Genomic DNA, 25,662 nt, shown 5'->3' with positions numbered 1-25,662 from the left:
CAAATTAGCGATCTCTTTTTTGTGTCATTCTTTTCCTTTTCTTTACTCAGTAGGGGAGGGGAGGGGAAGGAGGTGACTGTTGTTGTGTTGAAGACATGAGAGACAAGAACCAAAATTTATCTTCAGGCTGAACCATTTTAGAAAGATATATGAATTATGATTGAACTGTCTGTTGGTGCAGAAAAGGAATTGGTGAGTGAAGCATTCCAAGGGAAAAGGTAACGCCGAGACCATCAGTTCATTGAATAGGAGAGTAAGAACCATACCATGGCAACACAAATTTGTGAGGACTCCAAGTGACTCATGCACAGAGACACCTAGTTAATTGTGAATGGAAGGTTCTCTCATTTTAACTCATTTGAGAAAAGATATTTTAAAAAATAGATGTGGCTGTGGTTACCTGTATCCCAACAGATGAACGCCACTTTCTTTGGCGTGGCTGTAGCTTTGGTTCTTCACGATTCAGAATGCCTTTACTCATTCCAATTCCATCGGAGCTCTTTATTGAAGAACGACTTGGGGCACGTGACTCCAGTGCCAGGTGCAGTGCTTTGCCACTGTCAATACTATCTGTTGAATTGCACTGGGATTTAAGATCTTTTGACCAGGAGGTTGACCGATGGACCTCATTCTGCAGGTATGCATCCTGGGTTGACTCTGTGCTGCTCTGAGCTGTCACTGAGATGATTGGCTTTGTGGCCATCCGAGGAGGAATTGGAGGAGCTTTCTTGTAATTAAATGCTAGAATTGGAATTTAAGATAGAAGCTCATTAGGATGCTTAGTTCCACAATGTTTTGCATTTCGAAAGACATTGTTTTCATCACAGCTATAGTTACAGACAGTGCAATGGATCATCTCCTTGGCACTTAGGTAAAAGGAACAGTGGTAGCCATATTATGTGACACAAGCCTGATCTATTCACTATCATGTTCATTTGCTGCATCATTATGCAGCACCTACAATGCTAGGATATTTAGCATGAGGTTTTACAGGAAAGACACAGACGTTGTTCCACTTGAATGGAAAAAGCTCAGCATGAGGCATCGATTATTTAGAACTAAGAAAAGGGGTATTTTTTCATTCGATGGGCTGTGAATCTTTAGAATTCTTTGCCATGACTCCATGGTTCTTCACTAAGTGCAGTCAAAGCTGACACACGCTGTTATTTGGCCTCTCAAGGATTCAAAGGACATAGGAAGAGCGGAATAGAATGTGGATGTAAGGCTGGAGGTCAGTTAGGGTTATATTGAATGGCAGAGCAGGCTCAAAGGGCCTTATGGTTTACATCTACTTATTTTTTGTATGTCCTTACATTGCAATATGGTTCAAATAGAGTTATGAACAGCATCTGAAGCAGCTATCCTCCTTTCCCCCATGCCCTAGCAAAGGAAGTAACCCACTCTCCAAGGTCAGCTAACTCACCACTGGTTTAAATTTAAACCTTAGCTCATCCTGCATTGTACTATTCAACTCTCAATGATACAATTATCAAGTTATTAGGAATTGGAGCAGATTTATTGCTTTGAGTTCTGTTTTATTGAACCAGCTTTTCAAAAGCAAAATCTGGACCGTGAGAAATCTAAAATTACACAGCCTCCATGATAATGCATGCTGATACCACAAAGGAAAATACTGGAAATTAGTCAGTGAGTCAGACTCATCTGTGGAGAAACAGATGACCTGTCATCAACACTGACAAAACACATTTTACTGTGATTTTCAATTTGCCAATTGCTTTTTACTTAGCACTGAAAAGGGTACTGGGACTGAAGATTAGAGTTTGCTCTGCCTTATTCTAAACTGTTCCAAAGAGATACCTGAGAGTTTTGAAAAATATTACACTGATGGTTTCTGATCAAAAATGTTTTAGGCAGTGATTTAAGACTGTGCAAATTTGTAAGATGATTCTCAGTTAGCTTTTCATATTTCATATAAATTCTTGCATTATTGCTTTAACGGCACATGGGAATTTCAAGATATTTGTTTAAGAGGTTATTATTGCTCTGAGCCTTTGCAAAGTGCGAGCATCTTTTCGAAATGCACATACTGAAGGTGTCGTGTTTTTGGACTCCATTCATCAACAGCCTTCCGTGTTAAGCTTAACGTGCCAGAGGGTCATCTGAAGTGATATGAAGGATAACAGAGACAAAACTGGCAGCAACCCAACAATATGGAAAATGCCCAAGTACATCCTGTGCACAAAAGTTAGGACACACTCAACCTGGTCAATTCATGCCCTAACAGTCCATTCTCGATCAACAGCAAAATAATATAAGGTTCTCTGCAATGCTATAAGCTGCACTTACAAAGGGACAACCTGCTCACTGATGCACAGTTTGGTTTTCTCCAGTTCCTGACCTCATTACAACCTTTGTCTAAGCATGGACTAAAAAGATGAACTCCAGAGGTGAGGTGGCAGTGACTGCACTTAACATCAAGGCTGTATTTGACTGGAGTGTGGTATCAATCGGGATTTCCACTCTCTGCTGGTTGGAAACTTACCCAGAATAAAAGATGATGATTGTGGTTGCTGGAGGTCAATCATCTTAACTTCAGAACATCTTTGCAGAACTTCCTCAGGGTAACTTCTTAACCTCAACCATTTTCAGCTTTTTGATCAATGGCCTTCTCTCTGTCATATTGACTGACTGATGACCGTACAATGTTCAGCACCTTTTACAACACCTGATTTACTGAAGTAGCCCTCATCAATAAGCAGTAAGACTTAGACAAAAAACAGTGTTGACTTGAATTTATAAGTGGCAAAGAATATTTCTGCCACCCAAGTATCAGGCGATGATTATCTTCCACAATACAAATTTCTAACAATTATCTCTTGAGATTCAATGGCATTTCCATTGCTGAATCCAGTACTATCTCCATCCTTAGAGTTATGACTGAGTAGGAATGGAAATGAAGCTGCCATAGCAATATACTGACTATAAAAGTGGATCGGGGCTAGGAATTCTGGGTGAGTAGCTCACCTCATGGTATCATCTACAAGGCACAAGTTATGAGTGTGACAGCATACTCTTCACTTGCCTGAACAAGAAGCCGGACATTGTCCAGGACAAGGAGCTTGTTTGGCTGCCTATTTGCACATCAATATTCCCTCCCTTCAAACTGACACACAGCAGCAGGTGTATATTATCCACAATATGTGCTGCATTAATTCATCATATTTGATCACACCTTCCAAACCTGCCTCCTCTACAGCCTAGAAGGGCAAGAACAGCAAAGACATGGGAACGGCCTCATCTGCAAGTTTTCCTCCGAGTTACATACTCATCTGATTTGGAACGTCATCACCATTCTTTTTGTCACTGGATCAACATCTTGGAAAACCCTTTCAACAGCACTGTGGGTTTTCCTAAACCCCAAGAAAGGCAGCTCATGACCACTTTTTCCAAGGCAATTATTAATAGATAAAAAAAAAACTGGTCTAGCCTGCTATGTCCACACCCCTTGAATGGACATAAAAAAGGATCGTTGCTGCACTGAGGGGTGTTTTAGCAAAAGCAGATGTGCCAGAAACTGGGTAGAACTGGTTGTGCCCAACATGAGTGGATGTTGAAACAACAGTTGTGGGGCTGGCAAAAGAGCGTACACAACAGCCTCACCTTTGTCACTGGGACTCAGTACCTACCACTTCCTTTATTCAGAGTTATAGAGTCATACAGCACGGAAACACACCCTTTGGACCAACCAGTCCATGTCGACCATAATCCCAAACTAAATTAATCCTGCCTGTCTGTATTTGGCCCATATCCCTTCAAACATTCTGTATTCATATACTCATCTAAACTCCTTAAGTTCTACAAGAAATATTGTATAATGCCACCAGGGGAAAAGATAAAGTGCAATCAACATTAACACTCATCACTTTTAAAATGTTAAATATATTAATATTTTAATTTGACTATGTTGACAGAACATTCTTCAAATCACAAGCTGGTCAGAAGTTTGCAATTCCCACTGATCTGGTTAGGGTGACGGACAGTGTTGTCATGTATTGAGTTGTTATTGTATGTGTGTACTGATCAGGAACTCAGTCAAAGACTTCTCTAGTATATGACACCTCCCTGCTAAAACATCTGTGTAACTAGGACCCCAATTTCCTTAGTTCTTCCTGGGGATACACTGCCATGACTGCAAATGTGTGCAGCTCAAGTTGCTGGAGTGTTCGATGTAACAGCCCCATGATTAATCCAGGGATCTAAAACTTTGTTTCAAAGTGCCTATATCATGTCCAATAATTATGCTGGTAGCAGCATCTGTTTCATTGTATCTTTTTATGTTCAATCACAATGGTGTCCTGATACCAGTGTTGATGTCACCTGGCAATTATATCTCCATTCTAATTTCTCCTTCAAAAAGAGCAACAATTATCCAATGAAGCAACCTTCACTCTTGCTTGGGAATCAAGTTTTCATCTGCATCATCTTCATTGCTGATCACTGCCAACCTACTGAAATGATAATGCATTGGCAATTCTTGCAGTTTATAAAGGGCTTTATATTCAATCATAAGTAGGGACCAGACATGCACACAGTATCCCTTCAACTCTGAGCAATGCTGTGCCATGAAATGTTTTTTACATCATGTGCAGACAAAATTTTCCTAAAGGGCTGCAATAGAGTCACAGAGTCATACAACACAGAAACACACCCTTTGGTCTAACTTGTCTGCACTCTCCAGGTCCCATTTGTCAGCATTTGGCTAATATCCAACTAAAGCCCTCCTATTCATCTGCCTGTCCAGGGACCTTTTAAAAGTTGTAATTGACCTCACCTCCATCATTTCCTCTGGCAGCTTGTTCCATAAACACACCATCTTTTGTATGGAAAAGTTATTTTTCAGGTCCTTTTCAAATCTTTCGCCTCTCATTTTAAACCTATGCCCTCTAGTTTTGGCCTCCCATAGCCTAGAGAGATAAAAAAACTTTGGCTATTCACCCAATCCATGCCTCTCATGATTTTATAAATCTTTGTAAGGTCACCCCTCAGCCTCTGACACTCCAGGGAAAATAGCCACAACCTAATCAGCCTCTCCCAGTAACTCAAACCTTCCAAATCTCGGCAACATCCTTGTAAATCTTTTCTGCACCCTCTCAACTTTAACAACATCTTTCCTATAGAAGGGTGACCAGAATTATACACAGCATTTCAAAAGTGGCCTTACTAATGTCCTTAGGTCTAACAATAGTGGTTTGGTGCAAACCTCATCTTATGCATGGTGGATTGGCAAGTGGCACTCTATAATTATAATTATGCCAGTAAAATAATTCTCCTTCATAATACAAGTAAACCTGTCTTTCCTCTCTTCTTTCAGTCCTATATTTCTCTTTCAAAAGAAAACACATATAGAATGCATCATATTCTGACTTGCTGAAAAAAAGAAAAATATTACAACATATAGTATGCAGCTATCATTAAATCATTTGAATATTTCAAGAAGAGCTAACATTATCTCCCATGGAGATTAGGAACAGCCATCTATTTCAGCGCCTGAGACCCGGGTTTCAGCGCCTGAGACCCGGGTTCAATTCCCGACTCAGGCGACTGAGTGTGTGCAGTTTGCACGTTCTCCCCGTGTCTGCGTGGGCTTCCTCCGGGTGCTCCGGTTTCCTCCCACAGTCCAAAGATGTGCGGGTCAGGTGAATTGGCCATGCTAAATTGCCCGTAGTGTTAGGTAAGGGGTAAATGTAGGGGTATGGGTGCGTTGCGCTTCAGCGGGTCGGTGTGGACTTGTTGGGCCGAAGGGCCTGTTTCCACACTGTATGTAATCTAATCTAATCTAATGTAATCTAATTGCCATGAACAAATGAAGAAAGTGCTAGTACATGATGAGATTTAGTTGTGATACTCCATTTAATCAATTAATCTGATGATCCTCATGATCTAAGCTTAAATTTAAGAGATAGCCAAATGGTGTAATCCCTGGGCTGTTATTCCAGGTAATGCTCTTGGAAGCTGGGTTCAAAATCAACCATGGCGGTGGGAATTTGAATGCATTAAAAATCCAGCATTAGGAGACTAATGGTAGCCTGATTGTCAGAAAAAATGCCCATTGTCTGTTAGGGAAGGAAACTGCCATCCTTACCTGGTCTGATCCACTTATGACTCCAGACCCACAGCAATATGATTGACTCACAACTGCCCACTGGGCAATTGGGGGTGATATTCAATAAACACTGGCCTTGTCAGCAGCACCCACACCCCCAGAACAAGCAGAAAAGAAAATTGGGCAAAGAATGTTTGCTACCTATAAAGCTACAGCCAAACATTAGCATGTAATTCAGGAGCCATTTAACAGAGACAGGTAAGATTTGAAGGGATTTAAAAGATACTAGCCTTCCTATTATAACAGCATACCTTTGATCAGAGAAAGATTAATAGGTTGATTTATATTACTGAGATGCTCAGAACTGAAACTGGAAATCTATATGACAGTTCTATTTATGATTCACTTTGAATTACAAATTTTTCGGAATGAGTTAAATTGAGAAATGCTCTGAGTTGTTCTGAATGGGTCCTTCTGGAATGGATCACTAGCTAATATGCTGAAGCTGTTGTCAGCCCCATCAATTAAATTGCGAAGAACAATACTTCATGGGCAATATTGGAGAGCAACAAAAGGGAGAGAGAGTCAGAGTTCTGTGATCATTCTGCAGACCTATTGATTTCTGATGTTTCATGATATGCGCTGTGCGCTTGCAGAAACTCAGTAAATTTCTCTCAGACAAAGCTGTCAAACACTTATCAAGCATATCACAGCAAAAAGAAAGCAAAGATAAAAAAGAAAAATAGGATATAGCTTTTAAAATTAGAGCCAGTGCCATGACACATGTTGATCATGAATCTGGATGGTCAAGAAAATAATGCAGTTCTAACAGCAACTGAAAGGATAAAATAAAACATGTAGCTTACTCAACAAATGTTTTCAATTTGTGACAGTAGTTTTCGTATTGTATTTACTTCGCATTCAAACATCTTTAGTAATATTGAGATCTAGCTAGAAACTTGCACAGTACATTTCAATATCCACAGGTTTCTGTTTGACTTTCAATCATAATTCAACATACAAAACTATTTCCTTGACAACTATTAATATTTTCCAAAGCAGCAACAAACTCATCCTACGATATCATTTTGATTGAAAAATCTACCTCCTGATCTACCAATTTACTTGGCAACCCCAATCTTGTAAAGCAGCACGATATAGTTTAAAATAGAAGCCATCAAGTTTAAGTGCAGTGTTGACAGTTGGAAACTGCTGTTCAGAGACTGAAACAATAATTTAGCACCATTTACACACAGCTGAGATGAACACTGGGTAACAGGCATTGTGTGTTGGCTAACCATCAAGCACAGTCTGAAGGGACATTTAGATCTGCTCATTTTACAAAATATGTTGGAACATAATTAATATTGCACTTTGACATTTGCACACTGTTCATGAAATCATTTGTTTGCTGCCTGGCCTCAGTGATTTTCACTCATTAACCCTGCCAAGTTGCTTTCAGGGTTTTCAGCTGTAAACTTATTGAGATGATAGACTCTGCAGCTGGCAGAATGTAATGTCACCAGAGATCTGGACAGGATCTAGCACTCTGCTCTAAATTCCAAATGGTGCCATTCCTTTGGACATCAATTGAGTGTCAGTTCTCCTACACTGGATTAGTATCCGTAAGGAAATAAATTGAGTCTACCCAGATTCAGTTGCAAACTAACATACAACCCATCCAACAGTCTTGGGTTTGAAGTCATATAAGCCAGCAGAGATCCTCTTCCTGACCTCTCCGCCCCCACCCCACTCCGGCCTATCACCCTCACCTTGACCTCCTTCCACCTATCCCACCTCCATCGCCCCTCCCCCAAGTCCCTCCTCCCTACTTTTTATCTTAGCCTGCTTGGCTACTCTCTCTCATTCCTGATGAAGGGCTTATGCTCGAAACGTCGAATTCTCTATTCCTGAGATGCTGCCTAACCTGCTGTGCTTTCACCAGCAACGCATTTGCAGCTGTGATCTCCAGCATCTGCAGACCTCATTTTTTACTCGGAGATCAATATGGGACCCACTACACCACTCCCTCACATTAAATTAGCTCTACACAAATCTCATTAAATATTGCCAGATATTATTCCAAGAAAGGGCGTTTATGCTGTTGTAATAATAAGGCACTGGAACAGTAGCAATCTCATGTAATTAACTGGTATCTGTAATGCTCAAAAAGGAGAGGGTGGAAATATGCAAGCTACCTCACTAGCAGCATTGTGCCAATGTGCCATAAATGTATGGAATATATTCAATTCCTATATCAAATTCCTATATCCTGTGTCAAATACTTTCTAAGATGTGGAGTTTTGAATGTGCTTGACGGTAGTGAAGACAATTACTTGTGAAATGATGCCATAGTTACTGCTACTTCTAATGATGATGATGATGAAGAAGACCCATATGCTGACACATACAGGAGGCTATTGGAATGGGTTGTTCAGATGGTGTTCAGAGTGATTTTTAATTGTTCTCTGAACTGTTTTAGTCGATTCGCTACATGTAGATGGAGTTAGTTCATACATAGCTTGTAATGTGACAGAATTGTATGAATTTTAAATGCATTGATTAGTTACTTCATTCCATTGTGATGGTCATTCTTGAGCTCCAATCAAGCACACATGTCAATCCTTCAAAAACATTACAGTTAAAAGTCCAAACCCTGACCTTTACCCAAAAATGGTCTCAAATATTTGATTAATACATGGATAAATATGGTAAATTTTCCACTTTTATTGCACTCAATAGTCATTTAATAAGAAATCTGCATTTGAATAGGGATAATGTGTCTGTGATTTTCTTTTCAGTTAGATCTTCGAGTAAAAAATGAGGTCTGCAGATGCTGGAGATCACAGCTGAAAATGTGTTGCTGGTTAAAGCACAGCAGGTTAGGCAGCATTTTCAGTTAGATCACCAAAGTGGTCATCCAGTAAAGAAATACTTAACCATTTGAATGATTTTTTTATTGAAAAAGGCAAAGAACATGAGAATCATGCCACAAACAAGTGACACAGACCCACATTCTATCATTCATAATCATTTTAACTCAAACCTTCCAATCAACAGGAAACACATCCCTGGACCTCAGGACAAGGTATGACAGTACAACATTGAAACAGCAGAGTGCACACTCTGTTTTCACCAGGCTTGAATTGATCTTAGAAAGTAAAAGTAATAAGGATTGACCTTTTTCTCGAGATGTGATCCAGGGAGGAGGCAGAGGAGGAAACTGGGTGGACATTGACACATTCAGCCTGTCCTTCTTGTGCCGATAACCTTGTTGTGCTCCTGCATTTAGATGACCAGCTTTGATAAATTGTAATGCATAACTGGCTGCCTTGATTCAATGATTGATGAGATTTAGTCGGGTGTAATCCATCACAAGCCTTGTCATTAGGCTTGCGGGACTGGTTAAATCAGAATAAATCTGCACTGTTCTGAATTAGTCCTTGAAGTACGTTTTTAAATGATATCAATTTTTGCATCTTATTTACAAAAAGAGTTTGCGATTACAGCATTGAGGTGTTTTAAAGCAGGGTGATTTTGTGGAGCAACTTGTGAATGATGGAACAAATGCTCAACACAGGCTGAATAAGAAATGATGAGCAATCAGACAACAAACAGATTCCTGACAGTCTTCTTCCTTGGCCATCACTGGCAAAGAGTGGCTACAATGAAAATTCCTGACTCAACAGACCACACCGAAATGAATATAGGTGTTCACAGAAATTCATGGATAGTCTAATTTTTGAGGAAGAAAACAATGAGAAATTAAAACAATCATGATTTATATTGAGGGAAATCTTTACCATTCCTTACATTGATCACTGCAGTCCGACACACAAATGCATCATGCCAAGTGTGATAATGCAATATTGCCCTGTTGTTAATTGCATTAGGCCACCTCTAAACATAGAAATTTGTGTTGCAAACCCTGTTTCCATGGTGACTGTCTCCCATTAAAACACTGATAGCTCAAAACTGAGAATGGAGGATTGGTCTGCAGAATTGATAATGCTCGAAACACTTCAATTAAAGGTGAGCAGTTGGTTTCATCATCCTCACTGTCAGTACTTACAAGTGCTGGATTTAATAGCACCGACACTCGTGGCAGGCATCATGGGTGCTGACATAGAAAACACAGACAGGCAGTCATCATCCTGTGAGCATCCAGCTTGAATGGCTCGCAGATAGCTGTGACTTCGCATTCGGAAACAGCCAGGCAGGTCGAGAGCCTCCACAGCTTGGGATTCCATTTCTCCAAAGACTGACTCACACACCACCTCGAACTGTCTGTTCTGATCAGCCTCGCCAATCTGCAGTAAAGCACACACATTCCTTATTAATCAAGGCACAGTTTGTTTTTTCATGTTGGATTATCTCATTAAACATTTAAAAATGTTGACGCCAAGTGCAGGGTGTATGCAAGTTGTAATGTGGTCTTACTATTTCACATTATTTTTATAAAAGGCTTTTATTCTCCCATTCTGCATTTCCACTCTTTCCAGGTTAAAACTTTCAGCAGTGGCTGTTTTTACACCATACATAGGGCAATAGGTGGCAGAGTGGATTACACAATGACATTTAATTTCTAGAATATGGGTTCAAGTCTAAGGCCAAATCAATGGAATGAAACAGTCCCATTTTCTCTTTGTTGTATTAGTTCTGTGAAACCTAGCAATCTCCATCCAGCCTCAAACAATCCAGTACAAACTGACATTTAACTAGAAATCTTATCTTGGAGCCCAGAGGAAGAACTGGGAAGAAGGTGAGGAAGTGTCACACTTGTTTTGTAGCCATGGTCCTTTGTGACCTGCACCATATCTGACAGTTCTTGCTAAAAATGTTCAAAGTACATTGCAGGCACATCAACATCAGTAAGGTGAAAAGCCAGGTGAATGTTTTTGGGAGTGACCTCAAACACTGACAATACTTTGTCAATTCCCAGCATTTTTAATCTTTTTAATGTCAGCCTGTATTGTTTCTTTCTTTCATCTGTGAAATGTTTAATGCTGACACAAGGCACGCAAAATGCAACATAAATTCCTGCCTGGAATTCTGTAGTGGATCACTAACCTCTGCAGAAAAATGTTGATGTCCCTGGTGTTCTTGTAAATCTCCTGCTGAAGCTATCTATGTGCACAAAATTCAGAACACATAGCAAAGTACTTCAGAATATAGTTTCATTCTTAACTTACATTTCTCAATTTTAAAATATCCAAATTTGGTCTCAATGCTGTTTTTCCTCATACTGTTGTTAAATAAAGTTAAAAATCACACGACACTATGTTATAGTGACGAAGGAGCAGCAATTTGAAAGCTTGTACTTCCAAATAAACCTGTTGGACTATAACCTGGTGTTGTGTGATTTTTAACCGCAGTCCAACACTGGCATCTCCACATGTTGGTAAGTAGACAATTTGGCTGGAATTTGTGCGAGATGACATTGAGCTTGGAATTGATGGAAGGTCTTTGTCCAAAGATCGTAAACAGGAACATGTTATGACATGATTATATTAGATCAGAGGTCATTTGGCATTGAGACAGATTTCTTTCTGACACTGGGCTACCACAAAGTTGTCATCACATTGAGAGATTCAATTAACTTGTTCCAGCATGTTCTAAGCCGGTTGCTCCAGTTCTATCTGCTTAATGAAATGTTGACTTTGCATAGCTCTTGCAATCAAAGAATTATAATGCTAAAACTTGGACCATGACCATGGTGAAACACTGCAGCTGTAATGTAATCTCCATTATTCATCAATGATATTCAACTTACAAAAATAATACTTTGTTAATATAGATCGCAGTAAAGAAGCCAATTACTCAGGATGTGGAGAAACGAAATATCATTTTGTAGGGGCAATCATCTCCACACAGTCTCCCTTAATAATGATAATCCATTCATCCAGATAGACAGACCACAATGGTTCAAGAAGGTGCCATCTTACCAAAGGAAATTTGGATGAGCAACAATTGCTGGCCTTATCGGGGACACTCACACCATGAACGACTCACAGAATAAAAGATAGGTGGACTATTGCTGAGTCGTCATGATTTCCAGCATTGTTTGTGCTCCAGTTTGTACAGTGAATTACAATATTAGTTGTTTGAGAATTCAGGAAATGGGGAGATAATTGTGAAGTTTCTGTAGTATTGTAACATTTTGTAATTCTTAACTGAGATGCACAAGGAGAAGGGGATGGTAGCCTGATAATACAAAGGCCCTGATTAATGCTTTGGGTACGTGGGTTCAAATCCCATTGTGGCAGCTGGTGGGATTGATATTTAAACAATTTATATAAATCAAGTGGTTGATGAAACTCTGAAATTAAAAGCCAATTGTAGTATTAGTGACCGTGAAACTATCAATTGTTGGAAAAACCCATCTGGCTCCCTGCCTGCCCCTTGGGGAAGCAAGTCTTCAGCCTTTCATTGGTCTGGTCCACATGTAATTCCTCATCCATAATGTGGCGGATTCATAACTACTCACTGAAAGGGTTTAGGAAGCCACTCAGTTCAAGGTTAATAAGGGTGGGTCTGGGTCTAGTAGTGAAGGCTATATCCCATGAAATAATAAAGAGAACAAAATCCAAATTAAGAAGCTTGTGTTACAGTCATTTAGGCCATAAATAAGCCACGGTTCCAGTGTAATCATAGGTGATTTGGTTAGTTGATGACTGAAATATAAACAGCATGATGAATGTATTGTGATCTTTCAAGGGACCTAAAATTCAGAGGCATTTTTGAAGAAAACCAAATGAGTTTCAGCCAAGATTCATTGTCTGGAGTTCCCAATCAAAAGATTATCATGTTAACCATAGAGTCATAGAGATGTACAGCATGGAAACGGACTCTTCGGTCCAACTCATCCATGCCGACCAGATATCCCAACCCAATCTAGTCCCACCTGCCAGCACCCAGCCCATATCCCTCCAAACCCTTCCTATTTATATACCCATCCAAATGCCTCTTAAATGTTGCATTTGTACTAGCCTCCACCACTTCCTCTGGCAGCTCATTCCATACATGTACCATTCTCTGCATGAAAAAGTTGCCCCTTAGGTCTCCTTTATATCTTTCCCCTCTCACCCGAAACCTATGCCCTCTAGTTCTGGACTCCTCCACCCCTAGCCTATTCAACTTCTCCCTACAGCTCAACTCTTCCAACCCCGGCAATATTCTTGGTAACTCTTTTCTGAACCCTTTCAAGTTTCACAACATCTTTCCGATAGGAAGGAGACTAGAACTGCACACAATATTCCAACAGCAGCCTAACCAATGTCCTATACAGCTGCAATATGACCTCCCAACGCCTGTACTCAATACTCTGACCAAGAAAGGAAATCCTTAACTTAAAAACCTGACCTGCACGAAGAAGCAAGTTACAGATGGGATGCTCGTGGTAAATGAAACCAGATCCTTGTTGTCCTGGATATTTTTGAGGTTCTCCCAGGAAATATCACTGGGTTCACCAAGAATGCATTCATCAACTTTTATTGAGATAATTATTGCTCGTTTCTGCCACAGATGACAATACAGTAGACACTACAGCCACATACATAGCCAGCTACAGATTACTTTCTTATGTTTGAAGCACAGTCTGTATTGACTACACTAACTCTAGTATCCTTGTTGAGGAAAATAAAACAGGACGACAAGACTTGTTTTGGATTGTTCGAGCAAAAGAGCTAGTACTAAAATAATGAGCTGGAAGTCCTACTTCTACATTGAAATAATTTATTCACCTGTAAGCATACCACTGTGGTAGCAGCAAACAGGAACTGTTCACTGAATATTCAGATGTGTGACCATTGGCTGGCAAGAACTGATGGAAGTGAATAGTTATTTCCCCTATATCACTCACAGTACATATATCCTGAGGTAAATGAAGAAAACAGTTCTCATGTGAAGACATAATGCAGGATTGGTTTATGTAGTGGATGGTTCATTGGTCCTAAAGGTGATTGACGTCACTTCCTTAGTCCCACAAGAGAGGATATGGACATGCATTAATGAACTAAGTGAACCACCACCTTCCAAAAACAATGGTTCCTTTGTATAGTTCATTGTAAGCTGTGTGTAGTATGAACTGGAGCGAATTGATCATACATTTCTATTGGGATGGTGTACAACATTAAAAATCGAAAGAGGCTGCTACACACTCAGCAATTCTGCCTCATGCCAGCTGATTTTTGGGAAGGGGCTTGATAAATGTACCCCCTACAATGCCATGCCAAAGAGTACTGGGATGGATATTGCAACTCAGTAACATGGGCCCTTCCAGGTCAAGGGGAAAAGAACTGCACAAATGATCCTATAACTGGAATTACCTGGCTGTGGTTGTTTGGTACAAGTCAAGAAATGTTTATCTTCTACTGAAAAGTGACTGGTGTCCAGTTTTTATGACATTCAGTTTTCACCAATGCAAGTGCTTATGTGTAATTTTCTGATGTAATATATTTCTGTCCTGTCCATTTGTGCCTCATGCACCAGTGTATCATTTATTTCTCTGATATGACCCAAATAAGCCTCCATGAGCAAGAATAAGCAAAACCAATTCTGGATAAATATTGTGATGACCTGTTTGTATTCTATTTTTGTTCATACTCCGTTGTCCTCCACATTACACACTCCACCAGCATCTGCATGCTGCACTTTTATCCTTCAGTGCCTCCAGCTTTCTCCATACCTTTGCTAGAGTCCTCTTTGCCTACCACTTCAAGCTCATGCTCAGTCGCTTGCCTCTAAATTACCTAATTCCTACTCAATCTTCAATTTCTTCATTCCATTGTGAACAACTTTGGGATGCTTTGCTATCTTAAAAATGCTATACAAATGGTGCTTTCTTGTCTCCAACCTATAGCCTATTGTTCAAGTGGTCTATATAAAGGCTTTCGTTTACCTCTTGCCTAGAAGCAAGAGATGGGTAGCAAATGCACAACGACTCCCCTGTTCTTATTCTTCTGATGGTCCCTACTCAGCATACAGCCAATAATCCCTCTCTGGAGGTAACAGTGTTCAATGTCTTTTAATTTTTTTTGACACTCCCTCCAATATACCTTTACATGCTTCAAAACATTAAGTGGTCTTGGCAGCATTAGAGGGAACATTCCTGAAAGATGTCATCACTGTACTTCATCTCTGCATGGAGCTTGTGTAACATAATTTTCAATGATAGTTGTACAATTGGAGGGTAGAATTTCCACTCTAATCTAGACCTAATTTTATTTTGAAACTTCTTCCAAAGCTCATGGTCAAATTTCTCTGGTGGCCCTGTGAGGTCAGAATTATAAAGGGACAGACGGCAATGATGAAAATCTATGCATCAACAGTCAAAGTTTCTTCACTCATCACTTCTGTTTATTCATCAAACCTACACATTCTTTCAAAGTTTTAATGTATTTGTTCTGGTGATAGTTTGGAATGTGGATTGCATCAAGCCTGTGAAAGCTTTGAATCAGATTTTGGCTGGTGCAGCATTTTGAGGGTTGTGAGTGTGTGTGTGTGTGTGTGTGTGTGTGTGTGTGTGTGTGTGTGTGTGTGTGTGTGTGTGTGTGTGTGTGTGTGTGTGTGTGTGTATGTATGTGAAAGAGAGCAACAGTCTTGTAATAGCAGCATCTTCCTCTTGGGCTTATGGAATTTCTGGAAATAAAGATAACACACATAAGCAGATTAGAATTGATAAGCTGCTGTTGTCACACTGAGTTTGTTTTACAGTGGAATACAAACAGCATTTTCAATCCATTGAAAATTAAATTTCTTATCACAGTGATTATCATTTTACAAACAGGGTCCTTGTTGTCATCATGGACTGCAAAATTCTGCAAACCTATACAGGTTTATAATCTCCTTAACAATATGATCAAAGCAAATGGGAAGTTTCATTTGCTACATGATATTTACTGTCTTAGAACAGTAGCATGCAAAGGGCACATACTTGTGTAAGGTTTTGAAAAGTTATTTTACAGTCAGAATCAAAGGCCACACAATACTGTATCAGTTATTAAGTCAAGTAGAATGAAACACAATATTATCTTGCTACCCAAAGATGGAAAAGCAGCACAAATACATTCAAGTAGTCTCTTCTATTTGTGAAGAAGCTTTCTAGAGGGCAGCTTTCCTCTGGTAATAGTAAAAGTCTGGCTTGTTTTGCCTGTGTGAATCAATCTCTTTTGTGCTCCATTTTCAGCAAGGTGGGAGTACATTTGGGAGTTTAATGTTCTGGTGTTAACCCATTCAAAAATCTGGCCACTAAAAATACTTTGAGAAATTTCTATTAGTTTTAGCTAATTGCCCCACAGACATCAAGCCGTTATTACATGCAAAATATAACAGCATCAGATCATTTTAGTGGTTCTAATTGCTTACCTTGGAGGCTAAATCGAGCACCTTCTTTGACAAATTCTTTGGAGCACAATTGGGCTGTGTTGATCTTCCACTTGACTTCCTCCCATGCCTACAGGAGCCTTTGGGTCAAAGCTGATTTGTTTGTTTGCTCCAGTTTAGGAGGTACAAGGTGACTGAACGCCATTATTGTCATTTTAAAAGTTCTGTTGATTGTAACATGTCTACAACACCCATAATTTACTGGTGATTAAATTCATGCATTGTAAGTATTGCTAGGAGGTGAAGCAACTACCAAGTCTGATTTAATATACATAAATTGTGCCTCTAAAACGATTTCCATCACTTTTCTTCTATGAAAAGCTTGTTTATTATGTCCTGACAACATACTTTCAATACCATTTAAGTATTTATTTGAATAATTTCAAAAACACTGGGATATTCTGAAACATTCGCAATTCGACATAGCAAACACTACTAATATTGAATCACTCTGGAGAGATTATGTTTGCATGATCATTGTACACAAAAGAAAATGACAACTTACCATTTTTGTATTTAACCCTTTATCACATGTTGAACTGCCCCAAAGCAGTTCACACAATGAAAAACTGGAAGGAAAGACAGCAGCCATTTTTTTGTTCTGGAATGTCTCAAAAACATTACTGAGATGAATAAGAACCTTTCCTTGAAACAATCAGAAGTTGTCATGTAATTGGAAAGATATTCTAATTTTCTTCACATATTACCTTTGGAATTTCACCTGAATGGCCAGATGGAATCTCATTCTAATACCTCACAAGGAGGTCAGCACATCAGTAAGTACAGCACACCCTCAGTGTCAGTTTGGTATAGCACTCAAACTTACCTTCAGTGACTTGGAGACAGCAGCCAATCTAGGAATTTAATTAGTTTATTGACAGTTTACAGATGTTGCTGAATGAAAAACATTCATGCAGTTCTTGGTTTCCAGGATGAATACTGCTCTCAGAGAAGACATTCAGTCACCAGAGGCAATGTGTCATTTCGGATGGGTCAAACAAAATCTTATTATTCTTGTAGGTTAGTTCCCATTGTAGGACCATATTAAGATGGTATAGGCAGTGTTTGACCCATTTGAAGAAACAACAAAAGGTCTATTAGCTGCTTTACTGCACAAATTCATACCTGTTCTTACCTGATTGTTGGCACTGAGCAGTCGATTGTAACCTTGACTCCTGGATAGAAGCTTCGGCGGAGTACGGAGACTAGACCGGTGCAGATTATCCAGACTGTAGTTCATTGTAGTTTGTCCTTGCAGGTAGGAGTGGCTGCAAATGTATGGATCAGAGCAGTGCTTACAGTTGAATCTATGTAGGTAAGCAGAAATGTATTATTAGGGAATGTATAACTTACAGAAAAATATTTTGCGTAACAGTAATCTTCATAACTGGAACAAAATTGATGAAAGCAAATCTACAGGCTATTTATGGAGAAGGAAACTGAGCAGAGATTGTTGATTCACTGCCACCCAGCACTATTTTCACTCATTACTTCTGATTAGGAAAGGATTATAGTATTTGTTTAATGATTGTGGACAATGTGATTCTAATCAACAACTTTGGTACAGTAACAGAAGCTTGCATTTATCTAATGGCCTTCTTGGCCTCAGGATGACCCAGTGCACTTTGAAGAAGGGCTGTTATATTGCAGCCACTACTGTTTTGCAGACAAATGCAAGAATCCACTGTATACAGCATGTTCCCTCATATTACAAAGAGACAAACCACTATATCATCTGTTTTGTTGATGCTGGTCGAGAGATAAGTTTTTGCCAGGACATTCTAAAGATAGCTTCTTGAACAATGAATCTCACGCTCAGTGTCACACTGAGGCATCAGTCTAGATTAAGGGTATAGCTCCAATCTGAAAGTTGTTCAGTCAGAAGTAGGAATGATACCACCGAGCTGTGCAGACGTAAAGTGACATAGCCTTGAACAGATGGAGAGGAAATTTCATACAACTGCCCCAGTCAATTACACCCATTTTAAACCAATACCAAAACTTACTATTGTCCTCACTATTCTTCCTGCTGTCCTATGATGGACAAAAGGTGTCAAATTTCATTCAATACCGAATGAGGAGGCGACATTATTTTCTTCATGATGACATCAAGTGAGTTTACATTTTAATAGATAGCATTCTGTGGAATAACTGGAGTGATATCGTTGCCTCATGTTGGAGGAATTAATAGTCAATGAGGATATAGGGTGACATAATAGTTAGCACTACTGCCTCACTGCGTCAGGGACCCGCATTCAATTCCACCCTCGGGTGACTGCCTGCGTGGAGTTTGCACATTCTACCTGTATCTGCATGGGGTCGCTCTGGGTTTCCTCTCACAGTCCAAGGATGCGCAGTTTAGGTGGATTGGCCACGGTAAATACAGGATTACAGGGGTAAGGTAGTGGGGGTGGGTCTGGGTAGAATGCTGTTTGGAGGATTGGTGTGGACTCAATGGACCAAATGGCCTGATTCCACACTGTAGTGATTCTACGATATTTTAATAATCTTCAGGGCTTATTATTCTGAGACAGTTCTCTGGCCTTCTCTCATTCTATTTCACAATGTTCATCATTGCCCCATCTCAGTTTCAAAAGAACAAAAGGGAAGTATAGCATAGGAACAGGCCCTTCAGCCCTCCAATCCTGTGCCGATCCTCATGCTCTAATTAAACTAAAAAAAACAAACTTTCTGCCCTTTATTGGCCCATTGCCCTCTATTCCCTCCCTGTTCATGTCATCCAGATGCATCTTAAATGTAGCCTTTTCCCACCACTTCTTCTGTCAATGCATTCCAGGCTCCTACTACTCTCTGCATGAAAAACCTCCCTCGCATATTTCCCTTAAACTTCCCCTCTCTCACCTTGAACCTGTGCCCCCTTGTAATTGAAACTTCAACCATGGGAAAAAGCCTTTGATCAACCATCCTATCAATGCCTCTCATAATTTTGTCAGGTCTCCTCTCAGCCACTTTCTTGATCGTTCACCCTCACTACGCTGAAACCAAGAGTTATCGTTCTCACGGATTTCAAAGTCTTTCACCTCTTTCACAGCCTTCAAGTCTTTAAGCTCTGAGCTTCAAATTTTCAATCACGTCATCACTCTTACCTGATCTCCTGTAGCTCCTTCATTCATTTAACCCTGTTGTGTCTGCCAGCATGGACTTTGGTTTCACAATAAAATAATAACTCCAATTGACAACATCTTTTGTGAACTAAAAGCTCTTAAATATGAACTGGGTGTTAGTCTTGGATATTTATATCCTTTTGACTGAGGTCACTATTCTCAAGGTTTATTGTACGAGCAATGGAGGCATACAATACTGTTCTACATATCGACACAGACATCAACGTTCTACATTGTACAGTGATAAGCAAAAACAGAAAGACTACTTTTTGAATAGTTCCTGCTGTCCCAGGTTGCTATAATCATTATTTTATATTGCAAAATGTGAAAAGTGCATTGAAATGCCAAATATATTTGAAAATACTCAATCTGAGAAGATTTTGCTGGAGATATATAACTGACAACATTTTCTGCTGCTGTCTGGAAAGTTGATGTGAAAGGGGCCAGAATAGTGGAGGACATATTGACTGCGCCCCCTGGTGGGTTTGATGCAATCCAGCAGTTCCTATGTCAGGAGAAAATAATCCACTAAAATTATTTATTTCTCATGGCTCAGTAATGCCAGTTGATGACTAGTTACAGGCTCAGAATGCTCATCAGGGTTATCTTTCGATTTTTGTGTAATTCATTCTCCATAACTTTCTGTTAATCTGGACCACAACACGTTGGTGCCTTTCTATGTGTTGTGCCCAAGAGTGAGATGGGTGAAAAGTATAGCAACTTAACAGTGGAACAATCTGTGTCCAATCTGCATAAGTGTTGGCCCCACTGCTCATAGCTAAATTTCATTTTTGAATGAGTTTATGAGTTACTCGCTTTTAAATTCAGGACCAAAGCACGATATGAAATCTGTAAAAAAAAAATCAATATCTGACAACAGTTTTCAAAGTTTCAGATGGACTGCATCGATGAAATTATGGAATGGGAACAAACGTGTTATTATTTTGTAGGCATCCCTGCTGGACAGATAGCTAGCACAGTTCTTCTTGTGACACTCAGAGCTTCCAAGATTCTTCCTGTTATTGGGCTGGTGCCCAGACCCCCTAAAGGGATTTCCCAAGGTGGAACAGAGAGTGCAAAGACCATTAAACAGGTGACCAACAGATTGCCCAGCCATATACGGGTAAAAACTGCACAAGCAAGCCCATAGGTAGAAGGTCTTCATCACATACAGTCCCCTTGTGTTCAGGGAAACAAATTTCAAGATTCCTTTAGCTGGGACCCTCCTTCCTCAATCCATACACTCGTACGCTAGCTTGTCCTGCTACCAGACTGGCCACCATTTCCCACTCATGATTTGGACTGAACAATGCAGTCAGGACCTGATGGCATTCTAGCAATGTGTTTAAAAGGAGCAGACTAGGTTTGATCAGGCGTTATTGCCACCTGAAGTATAAACTATTGAGGACAGTCCAATCAGGTGGGTAACTGCCCAGGAAATGTAATTGTCAGCCAACCAGTTGCCACCTTGTGGGCAAAGTTAACTCACACCTGTTATGCAGTTGACATATATTTCACAAGGCTTTCATATTTTAATGGAAGCATCTAGGTATTGTGTTTCCATAGTCTTACCATAGGGGTGTTCTTTCAACAGACAAAGGTGACTGGTGTTGATTTAACCTAAGGACCACCATACCTCAGGTGAGGAGGGAGGTTCAGAAGGAGAGTCCTTATGGTAACCTCAGTAGGTGCAGGAATTGAACCATTGCTGTTGGTAGTGCATTGCTTCACAAACCAACCTTCCAGCCATCTGAGCTAAACTGATCAGTAACTGGAAACAAGTTGTTTGGGATTCAAATTTCAACCTCACAGTGCCAATGGGTTGCCAATGTGCTTTAAGGCTGTACCATGTGCGAGCCAGATAAGGGAAAGAGGAAACCGAGGGAAAACTGGTCTTTACACCTCTGTTTTTTGATTGAGTAACAAACTCATCATCTCAAAGATATTGATGTGGGGCAGGGACCATATTCTCCCACTCTTTTTGCACTATAGAACACCATTAAAAGGCTGCAGGAAGTCTGATCAAAGCAACAGTTGATAGTTTTGTAAAGATAAGGATTGAGAAAGCAGCGACATGAGTTTCACTGCACCAGCACTTCAATTGGATCAATTAGCTTGTAGACATTGAGGCTTGTTTTTGTTAAAGAGTATATTGATCTTCGTATTCTTCCTTACGCTGTGGCTCATGCTCCACTATCCACAATCAAGTCCATCCCCTCTAATCTCAAGTATCAATCACAGATGTGGCCAATCTGATTGTTTCCTTGCATTGCTGTCACTCCCCAACCCTAATTCCTTCTGGATCTGCCTGGAGAAAGCTGCTGAAGTTTTGCACTGCATTCACTACAACATTTCTGCAAATGTCAGACCCCCATCTCAATCACTGATGCTTTTGTTGTCATTAAAACCATTACTCCACCATATTCTGGTCATTAATCCAGCAGTACTCTGTAGCTTTCAGTTCAAGACGCACAGAGCTGAATGTTTGCCATGGATAATTCAGTTAGATTTAGAATAGTTATAGAAAAGGATAAAGATGGGCAAGGAATAAACGCTCTAATCTGGAGCCAGGCTCACTTTACTACAACAAAATATGATTTAGCCCATGTGACCTAGGAGCAACGACTTGCAGAGGATTCTGTATTGGAACACTGGCATGAATTCAGGGACGAAATAACAAGATTACAGGGCACAGAAACACAAAGTGTTCTTCTTCTTCAGAATGAAGAAAGGTCATTCTGACCTCGGAACATTAACTCTGTTTTTCTCTCTCCACACATTGCTGCCAGACCTGCTGATCTTGAATGAATTAATTCGTGATTTTATAGTCACACATATCTGGGAAAATACAGTGAAAAGTGTTTTGTCAACACAATCCGGGGACATTTTGAATTACAAAATGAACAAAAATAAGTGATTTAAATAGAGCTTCATTTTCAGTTTAATTGACAGAAAAACATAAAGGCAGAAAAATAAGAACTAATCTTCAACTTTACGGTCCCTCTTATCAAACATGGCTCCAGGTTTCTTTAAGGTCTCTGGGATCTTTGTAAGTCGTTCTGGTCTCCATGCCGCGAGGAATCCCTGTTCCGGGACAGGGGATGGCCCAGGAGTCCCCAGCTTCGCTGCTGCCTCCTCACTGACATTGTAAGAGTCCCTGCTCTGTGCCCACCGTGCAGCCAAAGCTGCAGCCGCCTCTTGGCCGACATCTCTAGAAGTCCTTGCTCTGGGCCTACTGTAACCATGAGCCACCAATGCAGCCACCGCCTTGCTACCTTCTCCACGAGTCCGTCTGCAGCTTCCTCCACCATGACACCCTTCAGATTCCCAGAATCCAAGGCACGTTATTTTTACTTGGGATAAAAATGTTCCTGTAAAGACAAAGCATGATTCTTGCAGGGGGCTGGACGATGCGGGCTGTGGCGAGAGTTGTTGCAGAGTCATGTGAGAAGACGGATGAAGTGGGAGCACCTCGCTGCATCTTTTTGACCAGGCTGTAACCTTGTTTGATGTCACAGTGAGAAACACTCCAAAAATCTCAAAGCCACTGGCACTTGGCCAAAAGAATGTATACGATTCAACCCAAAGGGTGGCACCAAGACCAGAGATTCGTGATGTGCAAGAACACAAAGGTGAGGATTACGCAAAACAAAAGAGAAGTTTAGGACAGATACTGAGGGCTCAAAACACCAGAGTCCTTAGAGAAGTATAAAAAATGCAGAGGCTAATTAAAAAGTAAACAAGGAAAGCAAAGCCATTGGATGAGAAAGCATTGGTATGTAGTATAAAGGAAAACCTAAATGTTTTGTTTTTTAAACAGATATATAAAAATTAAGAATAGATCCCATTAGGAACCATAGAGTTAATTGTCCATGGACCCGGAATACTTGGGCACAAGTCCTCAATGAATATTTTACATCCATCTTCACACAAAGCAGAGAATTACAGGCCTGTCAGTCAGACCTTTCCTGATGAAGGGCTTTTGCCCAAAATGTCAATTTTCCTGTTCCTCGGTTGCTGCCTGACCTGCAGTGCTTTTCCAGCATCACACTCTCGAGTCTGACCTTAGTGGTGGGACATAATCAGGCAGAAGCCTGGAGGGCGGAATATATTTGCACCCGGTGAGACATAGATTAATCAGGGATGAAAAATGTGTTGCTGGAAAAGCGCAGCAGGTCAGGCAGCATCTAAGGAGCAGGAGAATTGATGTTTCAGGCATAAGCCCTTCTTCAGGAATGAGGAGGGTGTGCCAAGCTTGAATCTGGTTTCCAGCATCTGCAGTCCTTGTTTTCACCTAGATTTAGGGTAAGATGTAGAAGGCTAAGCAGAGAGTTTGAGGAGAAATCTTTTCACTCAGAGGGTGGTGGAGATTCTGGAACTCACTGCCTGAAATGCTGGTTGAGTCAGAAGCTCTTGTAGAATTTAAGATGCAGTTAGATATTCACTTCCATTGACTTAGCCTCCAAGCCTAAGAGCCTGGAGAGATATAGGATTAATGTCAGATCTTTGTTGATCAGCACAGCTGGGATGGACCAAGTGTCCTCCTTTTCTGATGTAAATGTCTAACTGGTTTTGCCCACTATGGTCAGATCTGACTGAACCACAGAAGGCACTACTGGGTACTGTCCTGTTGTAGCAAGATTTCCACATTCAAGGAACATTACAACTTCTCTTCCAACACGACATTTTTAAAAAATCACACTTCTTAACTTAATTTCCTGTAACATATGCAGGAAACTCATTGATTAAGATCAGTCCAGCCATTATCAGCTGTTTTTGCTGTTTCCCTCCCATTCACCTAAAGTTTTTATCTCTCTCCTACCCTAGCATGAACTTGCATCTTCCTTTTTCTCCTTTCAACCCTCACAGTCTCCCGAAATTTATCTTGTCTATGTGGCCTACATTCTGTTCTTCCAATTATTCCCATCTCATTGCTGATCACCATCAACTCCGCCAACCTCCATGCTCATTAAATTCCATTCTTGACCACAAGATGGCTGATATTCCCCCTTCATGGGGTACTGTTCTCCTTTGTTTCAAAGCTGCCAACACTGTAAATAGACCTGTGTAAAGAACAAATGTCAACCTGGTATAAACTTGGGGCAGCACAGTGGCTCAATGGTTAGCAGTGCTGCCTCACAGTGCCAGGGACCTGGGTTCGTTTCCAGCCTAAGGCAACTGTCTGTGTGGAGCTTACACATTCTGCCCATGTCTGCGTGTGTTTCCTCCAGGTACTCTGGTTTCCTCTAACAATCCAAATATATGCAGGTTAAGTGAATTGGCCAAGCTAAATGGTCAATGTGTTCAGGGATGTGTAGGTTAGGTGCATTAGGGTAATGGGTCTGGGTGGGATACTCCTTGGAGGGGCAGTGTGGACTTACTGGCCGAAGGAATTCTGATTCTGAAAAACAAACCTCTATTCAGTAGCTACATCAAAATCAGAAAATCGTTTAACAGCCTCTTAAAACTGTCAATCAAAATATGAAATTATCTCACACACCCTTAACTGCTGCAATAGGCATTTCAGAGATTTTCAAATTTAGCCAAGCTGTAAGAAGAGGCGATAATGATTTGTTTGCTAAGTCTATCAATTGATGAACTCCAGCAGCATCTTTATTTTACATTTTTAAAAGACTGGGGATTCAAATAACTTCAGATCATAACACTGAAAGCAGATTTTACCCACTTTTCACAAGCATTTACACTTCCTCCATAAATTTGACGAAAGCTACACCATGGGTCAAGATCCTTGCAACAGGAAACTGGGTCTTTTTGAACTCAGCTCTGACTTCAAACAACTGAGCTGAGACTAGTTTTCCCTGATTTATGCTCTGCACCTTCCATTGCTGGCAAGATTGGGATCCGCTGGAAATGGGGAGCTGAGTCCCCATCTGAGTCCTGCCTGCCAGTTTTTCAATGGAGTCGGACCAATTCCACAAAAATCCAGCCCCTGTTCACAACGTCAGTGTTAGATACTTTGGAGCAGACATTTGTCTGCATAGCTCTGATTCTAGCAAAACAACGCTGTTTCTTCTGGGACAGGCAGTGCCATAGGCTACTATCGATGGGTGACATGTTGGCTCAGCGGTT

The 25,662-nt window shown here is 40.4% G+C and overlaps 1 protein-coding gene across 3 annotated transcripts in view; it reads right to left on the bottom strand.

The window, feature by feature from the left end:
* The window catches only part of LOC132830138 (disks large-associated protein 2-like), a 297,766-nt gene that overhangs the window by 43,301 nt on the left and 228,803 nt on the right, over positions 1–25,662 (bottom strand). For all 3 annotated transcript variants that reach the window (XM_060847644.1, XM_060847645.1, XM_060847646.1), the window contains 3 exons: positions 17,583–17,754; positions 10,137–10,374; positions 401–741 (listed from right to left, as the gene is read on the bottom strand). In XM_060847644.1, coding sequence (XP_060703627.1) covers positions 401–741; positions 10,137–10,374; positions 17,583–17,754 — 751 coding nt within the window. The remainder of the gene's footprint in view (positions 1–400; positions 742–10,136; positions 10,375–17,582; positions 17,755–25,662) is intronic.

This window comes from Hemiscyllium ocellatum, chromosome 30, assembly GCF_020745735.1.
Source record: "Hemiscyllium ocellatum isolate sHemOce1 chromosome 30, sHemOce1.pat.X.cur, whole genome shotgun sequence".
NCBI lineage: Eukaryota > Metazoa > Chordata > Chondrichthyes > Orectolobiformes > Hemiscylliidae > Hemiscyllium > Hemiscyllium ocellatum.
This window is presented reverse-complemented; position numbering and strand designations above follow the sequence as displayed.